We start from the raw sequence: 12,445 nt of genomic DNA, 5'->3' as shown, positions 1-12,445 counted from the left end.
AAATGAGTGACAAGAAGCGATACTTCTCCATCTGCCTATACTTTTAAGTTCTGTGTCCAAATTTTGTTTTTTGAGAATATATTGAGCTTTATAATGGAAGCAGATGGAATAAAGTTCAGGACCCATTGGTCCTACTATTTTGGTGATGATATCACACAAGTCATGTGCCCATCAAGAGGACAGGGTTACTGCCCAAGCAAAAATAAACATGATGAAACGTAAGAGGTGAAACACTGCTCTACATATCCTCTTATATTAGCATAAATATGACTATTTCTAAAAGTGCTGTTCAGAAACATGCTGCTTATTTATTTATATTTTTTTTATTATTGCAAATTACTGATTAAAATCATCTGATGTCATATTGCAGGTGTTCCACTGATTTATAAAGTTAACTAAAACAGTGTTCCGGTTGCCATGCCTCATAAAACATCAAGTTACTTTCACAACTGGCTGTCTCCCAAAGTTCTGCTGATCTCAGATCAGATTTAATTTATGTCACGCATTTACTAAACTTCAAAATATAATTTTATATGCTCTGCTTCTGTATACTGTGTTATACTGAGAATCATGATAAAATCTGAAAGTGAAAGTACATGTTTTCTAATCATATCGCAGATTACATTCTTTCCTAATTTCTTTATATTGCATAATAGCATCATATGTCCAAATATAAGATTGTCTCACTTTTGTTTCATAGTCATATGAATCGCAGACAGCTGGGTCCTCCCTAGAGACCAAGATAGCATAGAGAGGTATATGAGTACACTCTTTCCTCCAGGGTTATTTGTTTCTGCATGTGTGGTTTGCTTTTATGAGCACGTGTGCTTGAGTTCATGCTCCAACAGCCGAGATAGTGTGTTACACTCAATCATATGTCCTGTCTCCTAGAGGTCAAGCTCTACTTTACTCACAGTAATGTGTCTGCATTGCTTGGCTTTTTGAAAACTTGCATTTGATGATAACTATGACTAACAAAAAAAGAAGTACCTTGCGTTTTTATATACCTCCTGGTACGGGAATGGTTTATTTGCTCTTGTCTTCCCTGACTTTTGTATTTTATTTTTTGTATTTTTTTTGTTTTTGTTTTTTGACGTACATTTGCAATACAATGCATGCACCAATATCCAAATCCTAGTGATTAATCAGTCAATAAATACTTAGTTTTGACCAATAATAAACGCAGTTTTGCGTTCTTCTTAAATCTATTTACTATTTTGAAAAGATATTTATTTTGAATTTCGCTGAAGATTATATTTAACAGTGTTATTAAATTTATATGTGTTTAAAGAATAACTTTAATTTAGCATTTAATGTTGGTACACTGCAAAAAAATGCTTTTCTTACTTAGATTTTTTGTCTTGTTTCCAGACAAAATATCTGGAAATTCTTAAATCAAGAAGGATTTTCTAGACGAGTAAAAATTATTTTTCTGTTTTCAGAAAAAACAAGCCAAAATTAAGTGATTTTTTGCTTAGAACAAGCAAAATAATCTGCCAATGGGGTAAGAAAAAAAAATCTTATTTCAAACAGAAAACATTATTTTTCTTACCCCATTGGCAGATTATTTTGCTTGTTTCAAGCAAAAACACACTTAATTTTCACTTTTTTTTCTGAAAACAAGAAAATAATTTTTACTCGTCTAGAAAATCCTTCTTGATTTAAGAATTTTTAGATATTTTGGCTGGAAACAAGATAAAAAATCTAAGTAAGAAAAGCATTTTTTGCAGTGTAGAAGTAATCTAAATGTAAAAATAGGGTAAAGCATGTGCAATTAAATATTCAATTTTTCCGCAAACAGCAAATAAAAATAAAAATAAATTGAATAACGCCTGATTTCTATATCAATATATCATATGTAAATGACATTATGATGTTATGTGATGTACACCATGACATGTATCAAAATGCCATGCTACCACAACAAAAAGCTGTTTATTTATTTTTACCCATTTGTTTGCTCATTTGCAGACACAACAGATACATAATGTAAATGCATTTTCGATTTCTTGTCTATGATTCCCGGATTACAAGACATTATAGAATTATCCGTGACCTGTTTGGTAGATAGACATCTACATTTTTAATAATGAGCTACTTTTAAGTAATATACGCTGTGTAACTGATAGCCTAGGTAATGCCCCTGTCTGCTCAGAGAGAGCTTTGAGAGGTGAGTCTCATAAAGGGCACATGTTAACATCCGAGGAAACCCTGCTCTTTCTCGTCATTGTAAATCTCAATCTAAAGGGAACTGAGCTTCCTGAGTCACTCAGTATGCACTTAGACCTCGTCCACTATCTGCTCTGCCATCTGTGTTGACAACACGCGATAAAATGCAGGATGCTGGATTTGGGTTAGTATGCGTAATCTTATTATATTTGTGGCTTTTCAAACATTACATCATGGGTCTGTTTCAGATTTCAGCATCACAATTTGTCTGATGGTAGTTATCATACAAATTGTAGGCTATATACCTTGGTTTGGTGGAATGTAATCTGTGCTTTATCAAAGCAGCTAGCTAATGTATAAACTAAGCAGGGTTATAGCAAAAATGCAGCCACGTGCTATTAATAGAGCTTACTTCCTGTTCCTGTTTCTGTTACTTTACCTCTCAGATGGTTTAAAGAGTTTTAGCCGAATAACCATAGAGTAGTCACATATACACCACCATTCAAAGGTTTCAGGTTAGTTTTTAATAATTATTATTTTTATTTTTTTTAGAATTTTTTCTAAATTGATTAAAAAATGACAGTAAATATTGCAAACGATTTTAAGTTGACATATGTCATGTTGATGCTTTTTATTTTTAAAAGACTTAAAGAAATTTAAATGTATCACTATTTCCACACAACAATAAGCAGGACAGGTTTTCAGCATTGATTATAATAAGAAATGTTTCTTGAGCACAAAATTGGCATAGTACTATATAGGGCTGTCAAACGATTAATCGCATGCAAAATAAAAGGTTTTGTTTATATTGTATATGTGCTGTGTATAATTTTTAGGTATATATATTTACATGCACACATGCATGTATATATTTAAGAAAAAAAAATATTTAGGCAACGATTAATCGCATTCAAAATTAAAGTTTTTGTGTACATAATATGTGTGTGTACTGTGTATTTTATTTATTATGTATATATTTAATAAAAAATTTAGTTATCCTTTATATAGGAAAATATGTTTATATTGTTTATATATAATAAACATGTAAATATTTTCAAAATATATACTGTATGCATGTCTTTATCTATACATAATAAATATATATATATATATATATATATATATATATACACACAATACACATAAAAAAGTTTACTTTGAATGTGATTAATCACTATCTTTTTATATATATATATATATATATATATATATATATATATATATATATATATATATTTTTTTTTTTTATACATATATGTATGTGTGTGTATTTCTATATTATACAAACACAAACTTTTATTTTGCATGCAATTAATCATTAAATAATCAATAGACAAAATTTGTCTTTCTATATTTCCTTTAATCACTAGATTAAAACTAAAGAGAGACTTCAAACAGAGTGACATTCACAGATGATAAATCGATTAGATTTGTGAGACCTTAGAGATACATGCTGAATAAATCAGGAATTTGTTTAGCCAAGTATCCAACTGAGGTCCCTTACAGTGGTCTCCTAGCAACTGTAATCCAATCAGAATATTTATTTTTTTCTGTATTAACGTGAGGCCTCCTTATGTTTGCATGGTCTCTCCTGTTATGAATAAAGGTTCAAGCCAAGTTTTAAACAGACTGGATGAGCTGTTGTTTCTATCTAATCATCTGTATTCATGTTTTCCAAAGACATGCTTTTGTGCTGAAGCTCTGCTTCTCTGTGGATTCTTTCCCAATCACAGAAACCTGGCAAAAATGACCTAACACTTCATGCCATCATCTCTCTCTCTCTGAGTAGTTGGGAAATACAAGCCCTGAGTGGAAGCCAACAAAGCCTTGATGAGGAGAGCTGGATTTTGCAAATAGTTTCCACATCATTTGGTTGTTGAACCAGCGTGATTAGAGAATTGAGTGTCAAAATGATAAGTTAAGGCAGCAAGGAGGAGCATTATTGTGATGGAGGTTAATAAGCTACAGTGAGCCTTCTCTGTTTGTCTTAAAAAGTGTTCCTCTGTGTCGAGTGAGAGGGTGTGGAGGGGGTAGGGCTTTAGCCCCTGCCCCGTGGCCTCCCGCATGGCCTCTGCTTTTAAAGACGTTCCCAGAAACATAATAGGAGGAGACTTCTTGTCCAAGACAGAGTTTGAGTACTAAGGTTAAGCGCGCTCTCACTTGTTAAACTTTGTTGGTGCATTAAAGCTTTTACAGCATTATGGATAAAGGAGCAGTTGATTCTGCTATGAACTGAGTAGTCACTTTATTAATAGTTTATGGACATCTTTCTGCACATGGCTGTGGATAATGTGTTGTAAGGTCACATGATATTCCCGAAACTGCCTTTTAGTTTTTTGTTTTTTTTTTTGTTTTTTTTTTTCTGTCAGGCAGATTATTGATTCCTGCTGGGGTTTCAGTTAAATTGTTGAAAAATGAATATTGTTGTGTTATACGATATAATCTATGTTTGTTTTTTATGTTATTAATAAATGTTTATAATATAGTTTTCATGAAAACAATGATGCGCCTCTTACCAATTATTACTGTAATTAAAAATAAATAAATAAATAAAATGTCATGCATTTATAGGCCATGGTAATTTCAGTATTTTTTTTTTTTTTTTTTTTTGTTAGTTTAATTTATTAATAAAAAGAAAATATTTGCATCCAGACAGGATGATTTTTATTGAATGCATTACTATATAACTATTTTGATTTTTTTTTTTTTTTTTTTTTTCAAATTGTGACCCTGGACCACAAAACCATTCTTAAGTAGCACAGGTATATTTGTAGCAATAGCCAAAATTACATTGTATGGGTCAAAATGATTGATTTTTCTTTTATGTCAAAAATCATTAGGATATTAGGTAAAGATCATGTTCCATGAAGTTATTTTGTAAATGTCCTACCAATAATATATCAACTTAATTTTTAAACACAATTATTTATTAATTTAATTATAAATTAGCTTGCTAAGCCAAGACAGGATGATGTACAGAGCCTTTTAATTTAAGGGTGACATTTTTATTTTGTTTACAACATATTTTTAAATAATTTTGATTTTAGGGTGAAATATATCACAGACATGTCTTGGGAATCACTCAAATTTGTTAGGTTGAAAAAATAGCTATTTTTCATTATTACATTTGTTTGTATTTTTTAAATAATAAGATAACATTTTAGTGAATTAAAAGTGTTATCTTTGTTTTTAAAAACATTGTGTTGCAGGCAAAATTAGAGGTTGTTTTGTAGTCAAAATATTCTTTAATCCAACATATGTTTAGACATCAGACCTAAAACTCCTGGGAACGTTTTCTGACTTAGGATCAGGGTTTCCTTAAGGACATCATCAACATTTATAGAGAGATCATGTAGTCTTCTAGTTGTCATGGGAACTAAAATTCCCACTCATCACACCTGCATGTGGCGTCGTTTATGATCTGTGATGCTGTTGAGTCAACGGGTGTTTTGTTTTGAGTATACGCTGTTTTTTAATACAATTCTTTGATGTGTTTTTCATTGGCCTGCATCTGGTTTTAATAGCTGGGCTTTATAGACAGATAAGAGGTTAAAAGCATCAAATAACCCCTTTGGAACATGAGACGGGTCTGGTCCGGAGGGTGTGGAAGAATGGTGTTGAATGGAGACCAAACCATTGATCCAACTCAAGGGAGCTGTGGTGAATAAAGTCCATTACTCACACATTGACTGAATACCATATGATAGCAGAAAGATGCCAAAATGTCTGCTATTAGATAAACTTAAAAGCAGCATGATTTGAAGTACAGTGGATGAGAAACAATGTAGGACATATTGCAAGCTGCCAGACTTACAGGGATAGTTCACCCAAAAATGAAAATTCTGTCATTAATTATGCATCCTCATGTCGTTCTGAACCCGTAAGACCTTCGCTCATCTTTGGAACACAAATTAAGATATTTTTAATTAAATCCGAGAGCTTTCTAAACCCTCCATAGACAGCAAGGGTCCTACCACATTTAAGGTCCAGAAAGGTACCAAAAACATTGACAAAACAGTCCTTGTGACATCAGAGGTTCAACCGTAATTTTATGAAGATACAAAAAAAAAAAAACGTTTTGTGTGCAAAAAAAGTAAAATAATATATGCATGTCTTTGATAAGAAGAGGAAGGAGAGGTTATTGCTGGTTACTGTATGATGACTAAAATAACGAAATGGCCTTAATCTACAAAACGTTATTTTTTCTAATACACACAGGAATTGTATGTATTCTGACAGTGCAAGGAAAATAACAGCATAATGAGAATCATTCATAAATCTGCTGTGGTTACCAAAAAGAAGTACTGAGGACTTCTTGCGGGTTTCTGCCCAAATAAAAGTCAACATTCATAAATGTTAGTACTGTAAATGTTTTACTGTTGTTCTTTATGATGACAATAATTACAACAGCTCTATTAATACAGTAATTATAACATTCACACAGTGTTCAAATTGAAACTTTAATATTTTCTTATGTTTATTTGTACACCAAAAAAGACATGCCTGGTTCAAGAAGGGGGTCTTAAAAATGGCCAAAGTATATTATTTTACACACTTATTAATTTTAAGTTTAATTGTGCTTTGTTGGTAGGCTATAATGTCTACTAGAACGTTAAAAATGTTTAGTGTTAAGTAAATACATTTTACTATATATAAATTTTTACATTTTTGTTTTGAAATTGATTTTTTTTCTCTTTGAAAAGCAAGACAAAATTGTAAAAAACACATTTTGGCTATTTAATTTGTGCAATGGTGGAAACATTTTTGGCAAAAATACATGGGGGGGGGAAACACACAAAAAAAAATGTGTTCGGTAATAGGCATTCGGCCCAGTGTTTCATTTTGTTTGGTTTCGGCTTCAGCCAAGAATGTTCATTTCAGTGCATCCCTAAAAAACTTTATTCAACAATTCTTCTCCTCGTCGTCACCCTAGCGCCATTTTGGAGAGTACCACAACGCCTTGATTTGCACGGTGATGTTTTTGTGCATCAAAAAGTCTTCTCATAGCTTTATAAAATTTAAGGTTGAACCACTAATGTCACATGGACTATTTTGTCAATGTTTTGGTACCTTTCTGGACCTTGATCATGATCTTGCAGTCTCAGTCAGAGAGTTCTCTGATTTCATCAAAAGTATCTTAATTTGTGTTCCGAAAACAAACAAAGGTCTGACGGGTTACTGTCATCAAAGACATTTGAAGCTAAATATTTAAACGGACATACTATGGATGAAAACTGCTATGACTGCCACTCCATAGACACTTAAAAACCATCATTTTCTGCCACCAGATAGGCTCCACCCACAAAAAAAGTCTTCCCTGTTTTGGATCTGTGAGACTATCCCACTATCTAATATCAGTTTTAACGTCAAAGCTTATCGCTGGGTGACAAACTCTTGTAAAAAGCGGAGAACATTTTGAAAATGACATCTAATCTATGTAATTTATAATATTTTTAATTCAAACTATTTTGTACAGTATCCGTGTAATTCTCTAGCCAAAAAGGCTATCTGATGCGCACGCATCCCGAATGTTTACAAACTTATAACTGGTCTATACATTTGCTGTTAATTTTTGACATATTCTACACACTCTTATCTGTTGCCAACAGGAGAAATGAAAGAGTAAAAGAATGCATCCTGGTAATCAGCTTGTTTACATTTCTGTACAAACTTAAGAAGGATCCCATATAGTCATAAACAAGCAGGTGGTTTATTTTTAATGGCGTCTCAGATTGTGTTAAAGGATTTTATGTTTGTTCGGAACATTTGACTGCAGACTTTTTTGTAAATAAGCCACAGTGTCAAACTTTTTTGAAAGAGAAAGCAACCAAACTAATTTCACAATGCCTTAAAAAAAAAAAGAAATTGTGCAAAAGACTTTAACATTATCAGCAAACTTCAAGGAACATAAAAAGTAATAAAAAAAAATCCTAGACATGACCCTTTACGGTGCATACACACAGGGCGCCTGCATTAACACCTCTCATTTACTTTAAATGGGTGATGTTATGCGTTGCCAAACTGAATTGTGGGTCCATCACGTCACTGGCTTTGCTTGCGGCAGAAATTTAACTATAAGCGCCTCCGCTTATGTCAGCCGGTCAAATTGTCTTTATACAAATACCCTAGTGCAGATGCTAGCCAATCACATTCATCCAACACCTGAAGAGTAATGTGATTGGCTGTTGTCACTATGACAATTACGTCAGCACCAAGCTTCAGACATGCCCTCCACAAAGCGTTGACGCTGACGCCCCATGTGAACGCACCGTTAAAGCAAACACATAATAGGAAGTGTGCTCTTTCAGCAAGGGGAGTCTATGTAAAAGTACGACATTGTGCATTGTGAACATTCAGCTACACAGTGCAGTATACAGGAAGTCCCCTCCACCACAGTGTTGTGTTTTATTCTATTCCCATGCTGCTGCTCTGAATGGTGTAATCAGCAGAACCACAGGGTGGTCCAGGCCATTGTTTAGCGCAAAATACAACAGCAAATCTGATTAAGAATATAGGGATGTGCAGTGAAGGATCATTCCTCATTATTTATGACTAAATAGAAAACAATTCTGAAAATAAACCCTACATTTACAGCATTGGTATTAAAGTAGATTTTCTTGTTAGTAGTATTATAGTGGCAGTAGTTTGCACAAAGGTTTTGAGCGCCAATACTTGCCCTTGGCAGTTGGTTTATTGTGATGTCATGTCAGTCCATTCACAGTTTCTTGGATTAGTGTGCAATTCTTTGAAATCATTGCCGTCAGCACGATTAGGCAATGCCTCTTTGTAAAAGTGTAATCGCTTGAAGACAGACGTTTTATGGCCTGTACGGGGTTATATTGACTTTGATATGAACAAGCCGAATCTTGTTGCTGCAGGCAATAAAGCAAAACTAGTTTTGTAATCCTGTATTTTGTTTTGCCTAATGTTGGATTTTAAGGTGAATGTAATTTGCTCATGTTGAGGCAGGTTTGTTTGTAAAGCAGCTTGCATTCGCACACGTTTTACAGCATGTAGTGCTCATGTGACCACAACACAAAACCTGCCCTGGGCTGATGATGTCATGAGAATATTCCTGACACATGGATGACTCGGCATGCTTTTATTTTAAATTTAGATAACATTTGTTTAGTTTAAACTAGGCATGGGATGATAACCGGTTTCAAGGTTTACCGCGGTTTGGAAAAGTCAGGGTTTCAAAACCGCAAAGAAAAAAAGCCGTTCCTACGATGTGTGCATTTTTTGTGTCACAAAGTGAAAGCGCAGGACTCCCTACTAGGTTGTGTGTGTGTGCGTACCTGCAGTGAAAACAATGCAGCCCTTCCCCCACCGGTTAGTGCTGCAGGCGTGTGTCTGTGATTGTGCACGTGGTCCGTCCGCAGTCAGTGAGACTCAACAGTAATATAAGTTCAGGACGGCCGAAGGAGGTGAACCCCCACGACTTCCCCCCCCCCCCCGTCAAAAAAGACCAAGTCAGCAGTATGGGAATTTTTTGGGTACCGCAAAAATTCTGACGGCCATGGCTTGGAAGAGGAAGGTCAACCGACATTTTAAAAAGAGTCGCTGGCTAATTTATAAACATTAGCTAACATCAACTAATTTCCTCTTGCACGTTACTTTACAGAGTGGGGAATAGCAGACTATGTGTACTAACGTTACGTTTCTGTGATTGAACATTAGTACAACAATTAAGTTAAGGTGAAATCACGTCTTTGCTTTTAAGCCTTCTGCCACGTTAAAGGTGCAGTGTGTAGATTTTTGCGGCATCTAGCGGCGCTCACCCCTCCCTTTACAGAACTACGGAAGCCGGTACAGGATTAAAATCTCGCCATTTTTTGACAGCAACGAATAGTGAGATTTATTTTAAAACGTAATTTAAGGATTTATATTTACTTAATCATTCAATAAAACGATGTTATTGTGAATATTACTGTTACTTGTTCATCATTGTGTCAGTGTTTTTTCGCAAGCTGATAATTCTAAGTTAATAAAAACATAATGGTTCATTAAGTAAGGTCTTTATGCACCCCTGAAAACATAGTTATGTATATTATATTGCACCTCTGTTTAGAGATCATCTTAAATATTACACAGTGCACCTTTAACATCTTTTCAAAATCACGCCATTAAAAAAAAAAAAAAAACTCGCTGGCTCTCATGTGTCTTTGAGTGTTTGTTTATGGAACTGTCACTAATGGTAATATTTTTGTTTTGATTAGGGATTGCATTTTTTCCATTTAGAAGGATTTGTTTTTGAAATTTTTATTTATGTTTATTGATGTGGATTATTGTTGAGCTGCAGGTTTAGGCTCACACAATTGACTGCAATTTAATTTAATTAAGAAGATTTAATTATTTATTTTAATTATTTTGCCTGATGTTCAATGTTACAAAATGTTCTATATGTTTCCTAAAATAAAATATACTGTGTTCAGTTGAAAAAAAAAAAAAAAAAAAAAAAAGTTGTTTTTTTTACCCAGACATTTAAATATAACATTGTAGAGCAGTTATTAAAATACAGTGAAACCGTGATATTTTTTTTATCCAAGGTTATCATACCGTCAGAATCTTATACCGGCCCATGCCTAGTTTAAACTTACTTTAACATGACAGCTTGGTCATTTTTAAGTGTCAAGTGTGTGACAGGATTTCTCCAGATATTTTCTGCAATGTGTGTTTGCCATAGAAGCAGCACTTTTGGTTGCCAAACTGAAAGGATCTTACTGATGAATGGCATGACAGAAACCCTTAGAGCTTCCAGACAATCTTATAAAATCTATTTTATTAGAACTAGAAGCATACTTTATGCACAGCAAATAAAAGTAAATCACCCTTAAACATCTTACAAATGTATAATGCTGAAGTTCATTCAGTTGCAGCCTATTGTCCTTATACAGGTATTTAATTTCATTTTTTATGATTGTAAGGGACATGAAGATTGTCTAGCAAAACTAGCAGCTTTCACACACACACACACACACACACACACACACACATTAAATCACAATTCTGATCACAACATCTGATATTTAGGTAGAAGTGTCCTAATATTGTGTTGGAAACCCCTACAACAGGTTTAAATGTATTCAAGGTCAGAAAACATTGTAATTTTCTCAGAATATACATAGTCATTTGTCAATGACTTTGAAATGGTTCGTTCAAAGTAGCTTTGGGCATAATATCTGTAATCCCCTCTCTTCTATAAGTTTACTCTGTTCTGAATGGTCAGCTGGCCAGGCCAAGCCTGTTGTGATTGGCACAGAGAGGAGTACTTGAGCAAGTTAGTGAGCACTACCATCTGTGTTGCCAAGTCTTGTTTTTGATGTCCGCGGGTTGAAGCAACCCCAATATCGTCATGTTTAGCCCCTGTAATGTGAATTTACGAGGGGAACCCCGATAAAAATTGTGTATTTTACACCCCGGAACGCGATTTTTAATGGGGGACCCCCCTCGAAACGCAATAGGGCTAGTTTTGATTAGCAATTTTACGGGTTTTGTTGTGAAAACCTGGCAACCCTTTGCATAAAACAATAATATAGTGCTCAAATCCGTTCTTAAAATAATGACATAAAAGCATTTTGTATAACACTTACACAAGCAAATCCTGCCCATAGCTAAAGTTTAGCTGCTAAACTGTAAACACATAACAAAACAATAAAGGTGAATACGTTAGCTGAGTGCTAATGTGACTGATACTGATAAAACACCACAGTTTGTAAACCAAAATATGTCTAAGTTAACGACAATCTACATTAATCCACACATTCTTAGGAAATAGTGGGTTCACTATTGGGAATTATAAAAACTATTTCAGTAAGACAGTAAAACTAAAGCTGCACTAGATATACATCACATATTAGCACAAAAACCTTGATATTTTGAGCTTGCAATTGAATGTGTACACATAACGTATCAATCGTACTTACAGGTTGTGGTTCAGAGACACTTGTTAGTCCAAATAAAGAAGATAAAAGCCAGGATTAGAGAAGCAGTCCTCTGTAAAATGACGTGCACGTGTTTGTATTGCTGTGGTATCGTGAAAAAAATTACTTTTAACCACTGATTCCTTACATCATCTTTCGGCATAACAAACATAAACTTGTTTTGACAGCACAGAACACAGCGTCTTCTCGACATGATGTAAACACTAACTAGTGTAAGTGTTTGTGGGCAGGTCAGACTGTTCGTATTTCGCTGGCAGGCAGGGATTATGCTAATGTGTTACCCAATGACATAGATCGGTAACAGGCAGAAGATTAAAAAAATGACATTAGTT

At 34.1% G+C, this 12,445-nt stretch overlaps 1 protein-coding gene across 1 annotated transcript in view; it reads right to left on the bottom strand.

Moving 5' to 3' along the window:
• The window catches only part of ulk4 (unc-51 like kinase 4), a 177,957-nt gene extending 169,529 nt beyond the window's left edge, over positions 1 to 8,428 (bottom strand). The window contains exon 1 of the mRNA XM_073847841.1: positions 8,382 to 8,428. Coding sequence (XP_073703942.1) covers positions 8,382 to 8,428 — 47 coding nt within the window. The remainder of the gene's footprint in view (positions 1 to 8,381) is intronic.
• Positions 8,429 to 12,445: the final 4,017 nt, after the last annotated feature.

The sequence above is a fragment of the Garra rufa genome, chromosome 9, assembly GCF_049309525.1.
Source record: "Garra rufa chromosome 9, GarRuf1.0, whole genome shotgun sequence".
NCBI lineage: Eukaryota > Metazoa > Chordata > Actinopteri > Cypriniformes > Cyprinidae > Garra > Garra rufa.
The sequence above is the reverse complement of the archived record's forward strand: the minus strand, read 5'-3'. Positions and strand labels throughout refer to the sequence as shown.